The sequence below is a fragment of the Malaya genurostris genome, chromosome 1 (genome assembly GCF_030247185.1).
Source record: "Malaya genurostris strain Urasoe2022 chromosome 1, Malgen_1.1, whole genome shotgun sequence".
In the NCBI taxonomy this organism is placed as follows: domain Eukaryota; kingdom Metazoa; phylum Arthropoda; class Insecta; order Diptera; family Culicidae; genus Malaya; species Malaya genurostris.
The window spans coordinates 103,400,993-103,419,830 of record NC_080570.1 but is presented as its reverse complement, the minus strand read 5'-3'; the positions used below and the strand labels follow the sequence as shown (position 1 = coordinate 103,419,830).

Below are 18,838 nucleotides of genomic sequence, written 5' to 3'. Positions count from 1 at the left end.
TGATAAAACAGATGTAACAAATAGTTACTGATAATGCGTAAGATTATGAAAGACATTGTTCAATAACTGGTTATAACCAGTACTCATACATATTTTTTTCTTTATCCTCGCTCAAAACTATTGAAATAATGATGAGTAAGTTCCGAACACTACTGCAAATACAACATACATCATAAAGATCAATACAACTTGTTTTTTGTTTATAAATTATTAGCAACATTACTCTGTCAGAAACTTGTTTTAAGATATTACAAGACACGTTTCAAGTAGTTTGAAAATAAGATAAACATGACAGAATTTTAAATACTCACAATAAAATACTAAAACTATATTCACCCAAGGAATAATGATTATAACGTTACGAAAATCCTCTTTTTTCATTGTTTGATGTTAGATTTTCAGATGTCCCTGAAAACAACATTATCGATGACTGATGACAATTGAACAGTATGACATTAACACATGTTTGAACACCAATTTCATTCGTTGTTCTCAATTCGCAATTAATTTTAATACGATTTAATACAACTGAACCGTTAGTCTAAATTCCATTTTCGGCGAAATGATACTCTTCGTAATGATTTTTTTGGTGAAATTGCCTTTTCGAAAAAAATGGTTTACGACGGAATTACCATTCTGGCGAAATAGCCCTGTCCCTTCGGTAGCTTTCGAGTTGTGCGTGCTCTAGTTTGATTGCCAAAGCTGTACGTCCAGGAATCACTCAATATTGTACTTTTAACAGTGCCCAACGAAAATACCGACTTTTAATAAGCCGAAAAATGAAATAGCAGGTCGAAAGCCATATTTTCGAAAGAGCCATTTAGCTAATTATAATAAATCGTATTACAGTTGATTTCAAATTAAGAAAAAATGAATGAAATTGGTGTTCATACATGTTTTTTTAAATAACATAAAACAGCAAATAAAAAACTTCTGATTTTTATTTCAGAAGAAGCCATTTATATTTGCTTTGGAGTATCAACCGGGCTTTTTTTTAGGTACGTTCCCGTTAACTGACCACGAGCGAAAGTTTACCAATTCATTCGATGCCGTTCGTTTGGCTCTAAAGCCATTTAATGAATTTGGCAAAATGAAGTGCCCAGAAGTAGTCTTTTTGAATTTTTTTATATTCTTCAAAAAAAAATTTTTTTTATAATAAAATTAATTTTTATTCTGGCCTTTTTGCGTAAAAGCTTTACGTGGCCGATTTGCTTACATTTTTGTTACTTAACAATTTTTTTTTGCTATTGGATCCCGTTGTCACCTTTTTTCTAGGGGGAGATGAGTTTCCATTTCCATCCAACGAGGATCGGGGGTCACTTTGTCCGCGGCTTATCTCATCATTCATTGCTTCATCGTCGGTGTTGTGTGTGATTTCCGTTTTCTTTTCCTTGTTGATCATAGTCTTGGGCTCGTTTAGAGTTGCTGTAGATGCACCTTGTTGTATATTGGTTGCAATTGCTGGTTGGTTAGAGGGTAAGTTGTTAACTGCAGCCGGTGTACTTTGTTCTATAGAGGATACTGATGGGTTCGTTGAAGGGGATGCTTGGCTGTCACAGGTGTACTGGGGTTGCTTGGGGTTTGTGTGAAGGAAGCACCGTTGTCCTTCGGTGTCGTTGTCTCCTTGTCCAGTTTATCACATGGTTTACCGTAGTGAACAGCTTTTTGGCAATATTGACATGTGGCCATCTGATTGTCATAGGTAACAAGTGATTTGCACGGAATTCTTGTATCCTGACCGAAAGTCACATAAGAATGTATAGGCCTCTTCAAGCGTATGCGTAACAAACGTACGCTATTTAGAATACCGGGGAAAAAGTTCATCCACTTTTCTTTTTCGATAGAGAGAATCTCTCCGTATTGGGACATAGTTTTGAGAATATAAGAATCGGTGACGCTTGAGGGAAGATCATGCACACGCACTTCTATAGCACTATCTTCCATATATACTGGAATGTTGTACTTAATGTTCTCATGCTCCACATAATGCACACTGTTATTGTCTTTTGCGAATTGAATTGCATCCAACTCTTTATATAACTGGATGTAAACAACATTATTTGTCTTATTGCATTGAAGTAAATGCACACGTTTAATATCAAGATGCATTTGCTCCTTAAGCAAACCTTCAAGTTCTCGTATCGAAGGTCGAATTTTGCACTGCCTGAAGTCAACAACAATTGTATTCTTTCGTGTCGGCGATAGCTTTTGTTCGTTTAGTTCACTCATTTCGAGGTCGTTCTATTGTTCACTATACAATACTGTACTTGGTTTCTTCCGTCCCGAACGTAAGCGGTTTAGTTATATCGACTGACTTGGATGAGATGTGGAAGCGAACTGTTCTTCAAAAGTTTCACTAAGTGCAAACTAAAGAAAGTTGAGCTCCTAGAAAATAAATTCATTTGTTATTAAAAACCTAGAACGCTCTCTGGGGAAACATTTGTACCCTTTTGCTGGCAGGCAAAAACAGGGAATTTTGACGTTATTCAGGATCTTGTTCTACCTAAAAATAATTACTTCATAATAAACTGAAATATCGTTCTAAAAGCTTCTATGCAAAAAGGATTTGTTTGAATTTGTTTCATCGGATTTTTCGACATTAACTGGCTGATTCAGGTTTGGTCATTCAGGGGTTAGTCTAATTGTTTGCTTAGGGCACATAACCGTTTAGAATTTTGTTTACGTTTCGTCTTAGACTCATCTGCTATGCACTAGTTAGGCTAGTTTCTGAATGACATTTGATAATTTTAGGGGGATTTTAATTCTGGGGTACTAACGCACTCCAAGAAAGTGTTTAAGTATAGAAACGAGACGTGTTCTAGAGTTAATACACCTTGTGGTGGAATGATGTTTAGAAATTGAACCCGAATAAAATTCATTCAACCAAAGCAACCTAAGGTCGAAGTGAGCGCGAAACGCGGAGCGATTCAATACGATGTACTGTTTTCTCATCGCATTCACTCTGACAGGTTTGCTTTGATCAAATACAACTAGCACGCACGCGCGCCTGGACGCTTCGCGTGATGCTTTCACTCTGACAGCAACCTAAGAAACGTTTCATTTGAATCTAAATTTTTTAAACCCGGTTCAACCTTCTCTGAGAAAGCAATGTGAGCTCCGTCATTTAATTGGTTCTTCTAGAACTGCGAACTGAGAACCGGTCATCATTTTGTAATTTCGTATTATATAATATACGTGAGTTAGACTATCAATAATAAACTACAGGGAACCCCTCGCGATCGTGAAATAACTAAAATATTAGTTGTTTTTCTGAATTTGATTGATTAAAATTTGGCACAACTAATTGATTGTTGTTTTTTTTTCCAAGCTGTCATTTTTGTTTTTCGATCAACAGAAACGATGGTTGAAATAACAAAATTTTTGGTTGAAAATAAGATGCTGTCAGTTTGTCAAGACCCACACCTTTCAATTTCAATAAAAATTTTAGTTACAACAACCGACCTTGTTTTTGATTTAACAGTTATGTGAGTTGAAAAACAAATCGGTTTTAGTTGTTTTAGATATTACGATTAGTTATTTCAACTTAAGCAAAATTATTGATTTTGAATGACAATAAAATATTCCTTATTGATATACGTTCTGATTTTTTAAATGAAAATTCGGTATGTTTAGATATATGAAAAATATGTAATATTTAATATAAATAATATATTATATTATGACGGTATAAATAAAAGTTAGTGTTGTTGATGCTTTATATTAAATGAATTATTCATTGAAACCATTTTTATTTTTGTTTTTAATATACTGTATTTTAGTAGTGCATATGAATGAATATTAAACGTTTTCAATTTAATGAATGAATATTAAACCTTTTCAATTTAATCACTTTGTTCATACAATTTGTGTACATGACTAGAAGATAACATGATGCTCATTCATTAACATGCATTTCACGATGGAGAATCAAGTTGATTTTAAGACCAAAATTCAAACGCATACAATTCACTGGGTTCTAGTTTTGGTTAAACACGTTTTGTTAATTGCAATATCTCTAACGGCTATCAGTTCTGTGCATAGCACTACTTTATATCAATCGTTTCTTCTTGTAACACCAGAGCAGTAAAGATGTAGATAATTTATCATCACATTAATATTCTGACAACTAGTGTTATGATAAATATTGATTTACTATCATTCAAAAATTACTCTTCACGAGTTTTACAAACCTATAATAAGCGAATTTCATTTGCATGAAAATGTTTAAGAAACGCGTTTGAATTTCAACTAAAGTAATGGTTGATTTTTCATTGCGATTTTTGTTTTGCTTTGTGCTGTTTTTGACATTAGACAGCATTAAAAACAACATATTTTTCAACTACTTCAATATGTGCAAATCAAATAGCAAATTGGTTGAATCAACTAATTATTAGTTAAAACAACAACTGCAAAAATAAAAAATTGCGAGATCGTAGTTTTTTTATTGAAGGGTTTTCCGTGTATAGGAGTATTTTTTACTACACATTTTGATCAGAATCAGACCTAATTGACTCAAGTGGCACGTTCCCGTAGTTATTTGGAGATTTGTGTTTTCCGGAAACGGAAACTGGAGAACGGTATAGCAGAAGCTATTTATTTTTAGTCGCAAATTAAAATAGTCTACAAATTAAAACAGTTCTGAGCAAAATTTAGAATACGTTCTCAGTATTTAGCATCGTCGTTTCAAATGCCGGCATGAAATTTCAAGCATTCATCATCCCATAAGTCCTGATTCAGATCAAATACAATAGTAACCTATGAGTCTTCAAGATCATTTGTGTTTGTGAAAATCAGTTCAGCCATCTCTGAGAAAACGATGTGAGTTTCATGGAGGCGTTTTTGACCACCGTTCATGATTCTTCCGGATCCAGGCACCGATGATAATTATAGCCCAAGCTCGATTGATCATCTGTGTGTAATCTGGAACAGGAAGTCTTTTAAAGATATAAACCGTAAAACTTTTCATTTCAACCTATGTCCGTGAAAATCGGTTGAATGCCCTCGGCATCTTAGAGCTAAAGCAGTGTGTTAAATATATTACTACATTAAAAAAAATCATTTGAGTCATCTCCAAGAAAATCGAGTGCGTATTTTCATCACATACACATTGAATGTTACCTTGGCAAAGTATGGCTCGAAGAAGGGAAGATGAACCCAACGGTTCATCCCAAATGTGTCGATGTGGCACGCGCGAACTCTGTTAGTTGACGGAGCTTCTCTTGGTGTATCGCTTAAGAACAATTTGTCATGTTATTTTGCGATTGCTCGACTTTCAATAACCAAATTATGTTAAAATCGAATACAATATCCGAGGAATACTGCAGATTTTTTCTGCAGTAGTTCGAAAATTATTCAAAACAACTATTATAGCAACGTTAAAATTCGAAGCTTTTGCGGCTATTGTCACCTTACCCTTAAATTGAATCTATTGAGCCGAGAGCGAAGATCTCACTCTAACTAATTATTTTCGTGTATGAGATGATCACTAGAGCCGAGATAAATGGGAGTACTGTTACCCTGGTAAACATTTTACAAGTATTTAAAATTTCAGAGAATGTGTAATGAATATCTTTTCGATGACATTCGACCATCATCTGCATTTATTCTTTAGAAATTTCAATGTTTATGTACAGACTATCACACCAAACAGTGATGGATGGCGAACCCTATACATTAATTCAATGTAACAACTTGTAAAATGGCATACAGCTATTCTGAGTTCGGAAGGTTTGAATTCGTTTATAACACAAGGTCCCCGTACCTAAAACGAAACGAAACGGAGAAATGTACAAAATTGAATTAATCCATTTCCAGCAAATGTCATATCACGCCAAACCAATCAGTCGATGACACTTCTCACGATGTTGTGAATGGATATAGGTTTGATTGCACACCCATAGTGCTTTCCAATGACTTCTATGGCAGTCCGTTTATTGATGGAGCCGTGACCGCGGAAAATGTGTGTAGGGTCATCGATTGACTAAGCATTATTGACGGCACCACGAGATAAACATATACGATTATTGTGGTGATTCCGTTTTCAATCAACCTCAGAGTAGGATATCAGTTGAAGAAGGATTTTCCAGACATGTCAGACTTTTCAGGATGATAGAGTATCAGACGATGGTAGAGCATCAGTGGACTGATTATGCTTATAAAGCAATATTTGTTTGTTTTCTATGAACGTTCATTTATCAAGGCAATATACATACTTTTTTCTCGTCAAACTTATACTTAGCGAGTGCAGTGTTCTAACATTTTCATTACATTTAGAAAAACTGTGTGTAAATAATAGTCAATACTTCTAGCCAAAAAATAAAGTTTAGAAAGCCTCCTTTGTCACAAAGATTACAAAGAATAGTTGAAATGCACAGGGATGCTTCCTTTTAAACCGCGATATCAATCACACTGTCCCTCTATGTCCTTTCACTGGAGTAGATTTAAGTGGATAGCATCGGTGCAAAAGCCTAAAAGTATCATATTTTTACATACTGTAAGTAATCATGATGAGTACCTTTTAATTTATTTATGCTTCAGGTAATATACATAATGTATTTCATCGTCGCTGTGAGACCTTTGTGGAATTCGATTCAGTCATCATGTTGTAAAGCAATTCCAGAAATGATTAGCAACTCATCAGACTTCACTTCCTCCGATTCAGATGAAACTTTGCACATGTTTTCAGTATTACAAAACATTTATTTCGCAAGGTTTTTTTTATGCAAAGAGCAATTCGGCTCAAAACTGATTTTTTAAAAGGGCGTATGTATTTTGGAATGCAGTTATTCTACACTAAATATACCATCCTTGGATACCATATTTGTACAAATTACAGTTTCCGAGTTATTACAATTTGAAAAAAGTGCATGCAAAAATACATACGCCCTCAGTGTAAAATAAATGGTTGGCTCCGTACATAAAAGAAAAGTTTACTACGTTGCATTTTCGTTATCATTACGTTATGAAAACCAATCGATAGCGCTCAATATCAGTGTAAATTGTATATGTAATAGAAATGTTATAATCTTGTAATATCTATGCTATTACTATATCGATTTATATTAACAATTTCCATACACGCTTACGTGTTCATAGTGGATTTGCAACGTCAAAAAAAACTTATTTTCTACTAATAACTCATAAATGATAATTAGTTCAATATGACAAAAAGAAAAACCTAAATAACTATTTTGAAACAAATTATGTAATGAAGAAACATTGCTGTCACCTTAACCTGTGTAACTTACTAGAAATGGTCGACATTTTCTCAAATCCGAATCCGACCCATCGAAAACTAAAAACTTTTACCCTTACCCGACTCGAGATTAATTTTTATTCCAAACCCGAACCCGACCCGTATCCGATAAAAATAAAAAATCTTCACCCGTACACGACCCGAAAAAAGTCACGAACCCCGACCACATTTTTTAACCCGAACCCGACCTATACCCATAGAACATGAAAAAATCGACACGCTAACCTGAGCCCGACGGGTTCGGATTCGGGTCGGGTTACAGGTACAATCTCTATAACATACAAAACATGTTCATGCCAAACAGTGTAACTAACAAAACATGTTTTCGGACATCTCAGCCTATAATTCCGGAACCGTAGGTTCGATCCGGAAAAAATCTATTAGGCCATAAGACCTTACATATGGATCTAAGTTTGGGAATCGTGAATTACTTAGGGAAACATTCACTTGAGCCAATTAGTTCTGAAGTTTGGGAAAATCGGTTCAGCCATTCCCGAGAAAATCAAGTGCATATGTTTTGCACACACACATACATACACACATTTCGTGATCTCGAGGAACTGAGTCGAATGGTATATGGCTAGGAGTGTTGAGAGAAAAATACGCTCAATCTATTTTCATGTTTTAATTCACATAGTATTGTAATGAAAAAGCAAAGACCTGGCATTTCATTTCTTGTGTGGAATTTGGCTTATCTGTTTCAACAGACTGTGCAGTATGGTGGGACAAAGTTGTATGAGAAAAAGATAAAAAGTTTTATTTTCTCGCTCCACCAAACTTTTCGTTCTCCTTTTCAGTCCCATAAGCACCATGCAAAATCTTAGTTCGATCGGAAAAACTATAGATTTCGCGAGAAATTCACTTTTAACAAAAAAAAATCGGCTGGAGATCAACCTATGAACTCTAAAAATCAGTGCATGTGATATTTTCGTAGGAAATTTAACGAGGTAGAAAACTTTAAAATTGCTGTCTTCTCCGACGTTTGTAGAAAAAGTTATTAAAGGAAAACCGGCGCAAGGTCCGAACAATGGCTCATTCCTTAATATATCTGGCACCACTGCTGCTAATGAAAATAATATAATGTGACTTCCTTTTAATGTGCTATAACGGTTGATCCGAGCTGTTTGATGTCTTCACGATAGTTACTCAGCAGAGTATAAAGATTATTTTTAATGACAAACCATGCTCCAAACATAACTAAAAAGACACAAAATTCATGTAAATTGTGGTTTTGTTTGCATAAAAAAGTACCATATATATCTTCTAAACTATAAGAGATAGAGAGTTTATGAATTCGGCAAAGATATTGGATTTGAGTTTATCTAAAATATTGTAGAAGATTCCTAGAACCTATTTCTTACAATTAAAAAGCTAGACTTTTATGTGTCTTTACAGTGAGCTTTGGAACATGGCTTGTCACTTGAAAATAATCTTCATATTCAGTTGAGAAACTTTTTTGAAGACATCAAACAACTCAAATCAACCGTTATAACAGATCGGCTGAAAAGTTCGTATCGTTTCTATGAGAGGGCGCTACTAGAATCCATACCATTTTCAGTTAGTACCAACCTTCAAAAGATACGTGTATAAATTTGACAGCTGTCAGATTATTAGTTTGTGAGATATTGCATTTTGAGTGAAGCTACTTTTGTTATTGTAAAAAAAAAATGGAAAAAAAGGATTTTCGTGTGTTGATGAAACACTACTTTTTGATGAAAAAAAGGGCCGCCGATACCAAAAAATGGCTTGATGAGTGTTCTCCAGACTCTGCACCGGGCGAAGCAACAATTCGTAAGTGGTTTGCAAAATTTCGTACTGGTCATATGAGAACCGAAAACGATGAACGCAGTGGACGTCCAAAAGAGGCTGTTACCGATGAAAACGTGAAAAAAATCCACAAAATGATTTTCAATGACCGTACAGTGAAGTTGATCGAGATAACTGACACTCTAAAGATATCAAAGGAACGTGTTGGACATATTATTCACGAATATTTGGATATGAGAAAGCTTTGTGCAAAATGGGTGCCGCGTGAGCTCACAATCGATCAAAAACAACAACGAATTGATGATTCTGAGCAGTGTTTGGAGCTGTAATATCGAAATAAAACCGATGTTTTTCGTCGATATATAACAATGGACGAAACATGGCTCCATCACTTCACTCCGGAGTCCAATCGACAGTCAGCTGAGTGGACTGCACGCGATGAACCGAACCCAAAGCGTGGAAAGACTCAACAATCGGCCGGTAAGGTTATGGCGTCTGTATTTTGGGATTCGCATGGTATAATTTTCATCGACTACCTCGAAAAGGGAAAAACCATTAACAGTGACTATTATATAGCGTCATTAGAGCGTTCGAAGGACGAAATTAAAAAAAAAAAACGGCCTCATTTGAAGAATAAAAAAGTTTTGTTTCATCAAGACAATGCACCGTGTCACAAGTCGATGAAAACCATGCTGAAATTGAACGAATTGGGCTTCGAATTGCTCCCTCATCCACCGTATTCTCCAGATTTGGCCCCCAGTGACTTTTTCCTGTTCTCAGACCTCGAGAGAATGCTCGCTGGTAAAAAATTTAGCAGCAATGAAGAGGTAATCGCTGAAACTGTGGCCTATTTTGAGGCAAAGGACAAATCGTACTACAAAAATGGTATCGAAAAGTTGGAAGATCGCTATAATCGCTGTATCGCCTCTGATGGCAATTATGTTGAATAATAAAAACGAATTTTGGCAAAAAAATGTGTGTTTCTATTAAACGATACGAACTTTTCAGCCGAACTGTTAACATAATAAAAGAAAGCACAATCATATTACCACCACTATCAGCAGTGGTGCTAGATATATTAAGGAGTGAACCATTGTTCAGACCTTTAGTCGGTTTTCCTTTAATAACCTTTTCTACAAATGTCGGATTGTTTCGCTGTCTTCTAAAGTTTTCCTACTCCTATGAAAATGACGCATGCACTGATTTTTAGAGTTCATAGGCCGATTTTTTTTTGTTAAAAGTGAATTTTTCCTTACTAAATCCCATACAAAGTTTAAACCGCGGGCACGAAAATATAGTTTCTCCGATCGAACTAAAATTTTGCATGATGCTTATGGGACCCAAAAGGAATACGAAAAGTTTGGTGGAGCTGATATCAATATTTTGTCCCACCCTACTGTGCAGCCGATTCATGGCGTAAAGAATCATTGACACTGAGAATCTTTCCAGGTCGAGACTCGAACATACGATGATGAAGCAAGTGTGTAATGATGCCTTTCTCAAATTATTCATATTCTTATATATATAAAGGGTGATTTCTTAAGAGATAAAAGATTTGATTTAAAATAAAAACATGATAAAATCTTTATTGGAATCGATAGAACGATCAATGTAATTTAATGATTGAAGATGATTTCATGCAAATGTTGGGCTCCGCTATAGATAGCCCATTCGCAAAGCCCAATTTTGGCACACTCTCTCCAAAATATCAGCCGGTATTTCACGAATAATGCTGGTAGCTCTCGCAATACTTGTGGCAGGTCTTCACTACAGAAATGCAATTTTTCTTGTTGACGTATCCATTCAACCATAAATGAGCTTCGTCACCGAACACAATTTTTCGAAAAAAAGTGAAGCTTCCTCCAATTTTGCCAGCAACTTTTTCACGATTAAATATACCAAAATCGATCAAACGACGATTCATGATTAAATTATAGATCAAACTGAACAATTTGATTTTACATTTTCGACACTCTCCATCTGGAGCCGAAACCTGAAGTCGGATCCAGTTAATATTTACGAATTTCATACGAAAGTTATAAATCCCTGCATTTGAATCTTAGGCTATCTTTTCATCTTCAGGGACTTTTGAAATTTGAGAACATTTTTAAGGCGTCATCGTCGTAGAGAAGTGAGTGCATATTTTCTTCATTTTTGATACATTTTGCGTTATAGTTCCGGTACCGGACGTCGGATCCAGATGAATATCAAAAATTTCCATGGGACAATTAGACCTTTCATCTGAACCAAAGTTTGTTGAAATCAGTTAAAACATCTCAGAGAAAATTTAGTGCATACTTTTGATTATTTATTTATTTCCTCAAGCAAATATCGACCACATACAAATAATTACTTATGCTCCGCATTGTTCATACGATTTAAAGGGCTTTAATTTTATTTTTTTGGCAAAGTAAGTTCAAGAAGATGATAAAACTGATTAGAGTAACACATTATTCGAACTATTCTTTGCATAATTTGTATTATAGTGTTTTTTTCTAGAAATAATTTTCGAGTTCGTAATTGATAAAAAAAATATAAAAAATCTGTATCAAAAGCGACCCTCCAACATTGTATAAAAATTAGCTTCTTTTTCAAACTCAGAAAACAATCGAAATCGACTGAAAAATCAAGATTTTCATTAAATAGTAAATCAAAATGGAAACTGATGCATCTGAGTTTTATTTGAAGTAAATATTTTACCTTGAAAATTTACGGTTCGAAAATCATTTTAAAATACTGAATCTAGTGCTGTATGACAATCAGTCCACCAGACCTTGGTTGCAAGGTGCATTTTCACAATGTTTGCTTAGCCTCATTTTATGAGAAAGGCAATAAACTGTTTCAATTCTCCTGGAGGTGAAAGAATTCCTTTTTTATAACCGTTGGTATGAAAAATTCAAAGAGAAGCTTAACGCATGCTTCATTTCAAACTCAGCTTCTGTTACTTCCGGAATCGGTATAATTAAAGCCGGTTCGTTGACCAAGAATCAATAAAACTTTCAAAAGTAAGGCTAAAGCCAAAATGGTAAAAATGGTGTTGCAAATTATCCATTTTGGTCATAAAGAATGCTGATGCAAAATTTGAGCCAAACCAAAAAATACAACGAAAAACCGACTTTCTTATTAAAATAGAACTGCTCATCTTTAATTATTTCGAAAGAATTTTCCTACCATTGCAAAAGGTGGCATAACAGTTTAACATAAACTGTTATGCACTGAAGAGTCAAACACGAAACGTAAAGAAAAGTATAATTTGTTTGTTCTTGTAAAATGTTCCAGAAAATGTTATTCCATTACATTTTCTGGCGTTTCACAAATTTTCCATCCTACGTGCATCGTTGCCAAGGCTAACGTGTATTGTTGCTATGATACATTTCATTTCTAAATTAGTACGACCAATTTATGTTGTTTTAAATCAAAGATGGCTTTTTGGTCAATTGATTTCTTCTCAAAACGCTTATTGTTGTATGACTTCTGCATTAACTCTTATGGATGCATGAAGTTAACGCCAGGTGATTCTACCCATCTAGCAAAGCTTGGAAATTCGGCATTAAATATAAATCGTACTGCAAATTCAAATTTATTTGTTTCTCCAAAACAATTATATAGTTTGATAATTGCAGATGGTTTTATTCTTGTATTAAATTTGCAATATAAAATGATACAAAACGCAGCAATCAATTTAACTACTATATTGCTAAACATGTTCCACGACAGCAGCGGTTGAATAATAATATTCTCCAGCGTTTTATTATATTACAATGATCCTGCAAGTTTGCACGTGAGGTACATCTAATGCGCACCTGTTGCGTTTCTGTTATCATCCGAGCCATTAATATAATTATCACTTTCCCACTTACCATGACAACAAAAATCTACACGCAAGAAGTAGGTGGAAACACGAAATATAGCATACACCGTCCAACGTACACCGAATGAATATGTCTTTGTGTTGGGTGTTTTCACTTTAGGACTATTTATTGAATCCTGTGTGAAAGCCGGAAAATTAATATATAACAAAATTACAACTTACTGAAATTTTTTTAATTTTTTTCTTCTTTTTTCGTTAGGTTCGCGAGCACTACGGTATCCAGCGATCAGAGGTTACTTTTAAAACCATCGACGAAATCAATCAGAACCCATCATTGCTGCCAAATATTACTTTAGGTGTGGAAATTAGGGACTCGTGTTGGTACGCCCCGGTCGCTCTTCAGCAGAGCATTGAATTGATTAGAGATTCGATCTCTCCACCTTCTGGAATTCACCCTACACCTCGAAATAGTGGTAATAAAATAGCTCATAAGAACTTTGACGGCTACCTGTCAGAGGAATATTGCTTGGTAAGTTCATCACCTTGCAAAAAAAAATCAACCAACACCATAGACAGGTTTCTCCCATTATGAATTCAGGCTTTGAGTCAGAACACATCTCTCAACAAACCGCCGAGTAAATTTCGCCAAACTTTGATAGGAGTTATCGGTCCCGGCTCCAGCTCGGTTGCCCTGCAGGTATGCACAAGATAAAGTAGCGTTAACTTCTGTGATGTTCATCTCTAGCAACTAAAAAAACCGAGAGCCGTTGGCCATCACTATTAGGTTTCCAAACTACTTTCGTGAAAACTTTTTCCACTTTTCATATGCACTCGAAAGTTTATGTAGATCATCATCGTTAGATTAGCGCTTTGTTGTAACAGTTTTTATATGTCGTATGAATTAAGCATTTATAAATTCCTATAATTGCAAACTACGTAGCTATCATCCCTCTGGATCTTCTATTTTCTGTTATGCTTCTTTTTTTGTCGAACGAACCATTCAAGCCTAAACTGGCTGCTCAACTCAAAACGCCAATATTAGTTTAATTCCACTACACTTCATGATACCCCAAAAACTTTCGAGCGAACTTAAACAAATTGACACGTATTGTTCTCGTTTGACCACCCACAATGCAACCGTTTGCTTCGTCGAACGAAACCAGGTTCAAAATTTGCTTCAACTCTTTTCGATACCCCAAATCGGCTACTCGACGACATCGAAAGATCTATCCGATAAAGCACGGTACAGCACCTTCATGCGCGTGGTGCCCTCGGATTACTACCAGGCCCAGGTGATGGTCGACGTGGTGCGACAGTTCAATTGGACCTATGTTTCGGCCATCAACACCGATGGTGAGTAGGGGTTTGATTGAAAGACAAATTTTACTTTCAATTTTATTTTATCGTCATCCACTCAACGTTAATCGTTCGGTTTGGGTATTAAACATGACTATCTGGGTTGACCGTATGAGTTTCTGTTTGTCATTTTTATTTTCTGTTGATCGATTTCCGTGGACGATAATTAATTTGGTTGTGTGACGCTTCACTCTGCTTCCAGAAAACTACGGGCAATCAGGAATTCAAGCATTTCGGGAATTGGCGGAAAAGTATGGTGTTTGCATTGCGAGAGAGGACTCGGTAATTCGCTACAAGCGTGACATTTTAGATTTTTACGAGCGAATTTAATGGAGAAACTATTTTATCTTCCACCGTTTCACTTAGATTCTTAGCAACGCGGACGATGAATCCTTTTCCGATGTGCTACGAAACATCGAACAGGATCTCAATGCCAACGTGGTGGTTTGTTTCTGCGAAGGAATGACCGTTCGGGGACTGTTGAAAGCAATGGAACGCCTTAATATGACGGACCGATTTTTGCTGATTGGCAGCGATGGTTGGGCGGATCGGGCAGATGTTGTCCAAAACTATGAACGGCAAGCACTCGGATCAATATCGATTCGAATTCACAGCCCATACGTCAAATCGTTCGATAATTACTACTTCTCACTGAACCCGTTCACCAACAAACGCAACCCGTGGTTTCAAGAATTTTGGGAGGTGAGTTTGATTGAATGTGTCAACTTTATCTATAGCAACACTCAGGCCCTTTCTTTTGACGCTCACTGTTTTGTCTTATCTTGATGTTATTTAATTGAGCACCTTCCATCGTTTTCACGTTTTCAATATTACGAATAGGTTCTTCAGTAGGTAGCATAAGCTTTTGTTTTTGCGTATCTTTGCCGGACCAGGCTTATGAATTTTATCAGCTATTGTTTGACTTGGGATTATTATAGCAATTTCCTGATAAACTTTTGGGCACTCCATTATGGTATTTTGTTAGTGTTTCATATTGATTTTAATATGATGACTTGACTTGTAAAGTACCTGGTTTTGGAAAGCGTTGGAATTTTTTATATTTTGATTGTCTCTGAATCTATTATCCTGCCTCCACCCTATTTTCAAAATATTTAATGCTGTTTTATGTCTTGTAAAATTTGGTTCATCTACACAAGACTAAAACACAAATCTATACATGCTATACATGTTTGATTGTAATTTTATGTTGCTTCAAAAAAAGTCTTCCCAATTCACCCGTGAAATAATATATAAGAGGTTGTATTCGATTTTTACCTTTCTCATATAGACTTTACAACCGAGGCCCGGTCGGATTCAGTTCGTCGTGATAACAAAATGTCTGTGTGTGTATGTATGTGTGTATGTGACAAAAAATGTCACTCAATTTTCTCAGAGATGGCTGAACCGTCTTATGATCCCATAGATTGCTAATAAATTCTCACATGATTCTCAGAGATGGGTGAACCGGATTTCATAAACTTAAATTCAAATGAAAGGTCTTATGTTTCCATACAATCTTCCTGAATTTCATTGGGACCCGATTTCTGGTTTCGGAATGACAAGGAAATATATGGAAATTTATGAAAAAATGCGCATTCAATTTTCTCGGAAATTTTTTAACCGATTTGCACAAACTAAGAAGCAAATAAAAGGTTTTGAAATTCTTAAAAAAGTCTCCGAAAATTTGATCCAGATCAGACTTCTGGTTCCGGTATTACAATGCGATTAGTGAAAATCTTCAATTTCATTAGTAATTTTTCAAAAGCGATGGCAAAACGAGATGCACATTTTCATAAAACTTACTGGTAAATTCATCTAGTTGGCAGATCTTGTTAGTTAGTGAATATATAAAACTACTTTGGGGCTACTGGTCTCCGGTTTCCGCTTCCGAAAGCACCGATAATAGTGGAGAAAATCTCTAAAAACAGAACTCACTTCGATTTCTCAGCTGCGGATTAAACGAATCATGATTCAAATTATAGCTCTCATTGTCTTAAAATATGCTGTGCAATTTCATTCAGATCCGACTTCCGGTTCCGAAATTGTAGGGGGATAAGTGTCAAAACATTCAAAGCGTCATACAAAAAGACAATGCAAGACCGGTACGCATCGGTACGTGCTGGTAGGGAACAATAAAACACCACCGCCTAGCACACAGCGTGCTTTGTTCAGTTTCGTATATTCTGGTGAAAAATATGTAAATTTGTAAATATTTTATTCAATTTGTACCCACTTGGTAGTACTATTACAAAATCATCATAACGATGCTTTTTTACAAAAGTACACAAGCTTGTATAATCACTTGAAAAATTGACTAGTGAAAATTGGCCCGGAGGACTAAGTGGTCTATATCATTCGACACAGTTCATCGACCTGAGCAATGTCAGTGTGTGTATGTATGTGTGTGAATATGTGTCTCATAATATCACTCATAAAATAAAAAATATCATAGTTCCATAGGTTGCTATTGAATTTCATCATGTTTTCATAAGGTAAAGTGTTTTTGAAATTGTGCACCGTCATTGAAAGCGACGATGCAAACAGGGTAAAATTCTTTTAGATTTGGCTCAAAGGCTAAATTAGTTACTTACTAAACGAATCGACTTCGGCTATACTGGTTCCCAGTTCCCGGTTCTAGAAGTACCGGAAATAGTAGCCAAAAACTCCAAAACGAGACTCACTCAATTTTCTCAGAGATGATTTGATCGATTTCCACAAACTTAGGCTCAAATAAATGTTCTTATAGTCCCATAGGTTGCTGATTAATTTCATCCGAGTCCGACTTCCGGTTACAGAACTATAGGGTAAAGTGTGTTTAATCATTTAGTGCGACGATGCAAAATAATCATTTAGTGCAACGATGCATAAATAAATTTTTATTGTTATTATTTCTATTGTTAGTTCATACCCAAAAACAATTTCTTATTTTATTCATGATTGAAACAAAAACTTCTTGACATAATCTTCCAGTGAGTTTTTATTTCAATGATTTACTCTCGCAGACATGCGTTGGAAAGTTACAGTTCTACAGTTTTAGAATCGACATGTGCCGCTTAGCAAAAGCGTAAACAACAATACTTTGTTTTACTATGAAAATTTCGAACTTTGTGGTAAGCAAAGTGTTTTTGCGGGAAGTTCTTCTTCATATTCATATGAATGAAACAGCCACCGGAAGTTCTCGTATTTTTGTGGAAGTGCATGGTGAGCATGCTCTAACTAAGCGAACGTGAGGGAAGTTGTTTGCACGATTTAAAAGTGATAATTTGGTTTTAGAAGACGAAAATCGAATGAACCGGAACACCACCAAAGCCCATCGAAAACCCTTAGAAAAACTTGCAAAATCATTCGGAAACCCCAAGCAAATTGCGTATTTTTAAAATCAATAGGAATGGTACGAAAAGTAGGCAATTGGATACCGTATGAATTGCAGCCAGGGGACGTCGAACGCCGGTTCTTCTCATGCAAACAACTTTTCCAACGGACCAACAGAATTTATTTGCATAGAACTGTTATTGCTGAAAAATGGATTCATTGCGTTAATCTGAAACGTCGGGCAACGAATCAGTATGTGTCATAAAACTGGAGCGTAAACAACAGTACTTCCATTCAGGTGTTTTGTTTTCTCATGGGTCATGGTTTGTGTAGAAGTGTACATGGCTAATTTTAGCAAATTACAATGTTACCTCGCAGAGCAACATAATCGACTAAGCAGACGTACAGTATTTGCTATCCGCTATCGTAAAGTATTTTGAATTACCAGAAAGATGGAAAAAAGTAATGGTTAGCGATGGACAATACTTTGAATATTGAAACAATATTTTGTTAGTTAAGTATCATTTCCCTAATATTTTCCAGTGAATAGAAAAATAGCATTTGTAAGGGGAATACCGTTTAAAAAATTGCTTAAACTTTTGATCCGTTGCTTAATGAGGAAAACGATCAAAAACTGCTCAATAATTGTATGAAGAGGAAGACTTGGACACCATTTGGTTCCAACAAGACGGCGCTCCGTGACACACAGCCAACGCTACGATCGATCTTCTGCGCACAGTCTTCGAAGATCGAATTATCAGTCGAAATTCGGATGTCGTTTGGCCGCCTCGGAGCTGTGATTTGACGCCGTTAGACTATTATCTTTGGGGGGCTGTCAAAGATCACGAGCATGATTTTCATCGTTTTGCACAGTGGAATTTTCACGCGACAGCTCATAGAAAAGGGTCATGTGACAAATGATCAATGATTGTCAAATTTCGACCGCGAATGAATTGTACGAGTGGGCTAGGAAAGCATCTTCTTCTTTTATGAAACCCCAAGAAAATATTTTCAAAGTTAGTATTTCTTATGCAAAAATTACCGTAGAATCGATGGATGATAGTTAGAAGATCCACATAATCCACTATCATGTCCGTTTTGCTCCAATTACTCTTTTTTTCCTTACTTGACTTCGAATGTTGATAAGTTCGATAAATGGATTGTTTTTTTTTAACGTGAACGACCGCAAATAACTACATTCTGTTTACCCCAATTGATCTCCTCCCATGAATTTACAGAAAGAAAGTTCTACTGATCGGTGTTTGGACCAATTATGATTAAACAAGACAAGATATCTTTTCATGATCGCACGAGTCGTGCTACATCGTTTTACCCCA

General features: G+C 35.7%; 1 protein-coding gene across 2 annotated transcripts in view; it reads left to right on the top strand.

Annotated features, from left to right (window-relative positions):
- LOC131425288 (metabotropic glutamate receptor 1-like) overlaps window positions 1-18,838 on the top strand; it is an 88,186-nt gene that overhangs the window by 17,439 nt on the left and 51,909 nt on the right. For both annotated transcript variants that reach the window (XM_058587055.1, XM_058587054.1), the window contains exons 3-7: window positions 13,093-13,362; window positions 13,432-13,530; window positions 13,997-14,186; window positions 14,392-14,471; window positions 14,556-14,891. In XM_058587055.1, coding sequence (XP_058443038.1) covers window positions 13,093-13,362; window positions 13,432-13,530; window positions 13,997-14,186; window positions 14,392-14,471; window positions 14,556-14,891 — 975 coding nt within the window. The remainder of the gene's footprint in view (window positions 1-13,092; window positions 13,363-13,431; window positions 13,531-13,996; window positions 14,187-14,391; window positions 14,472-14,555; window positions 14,892-18,838) is intronic.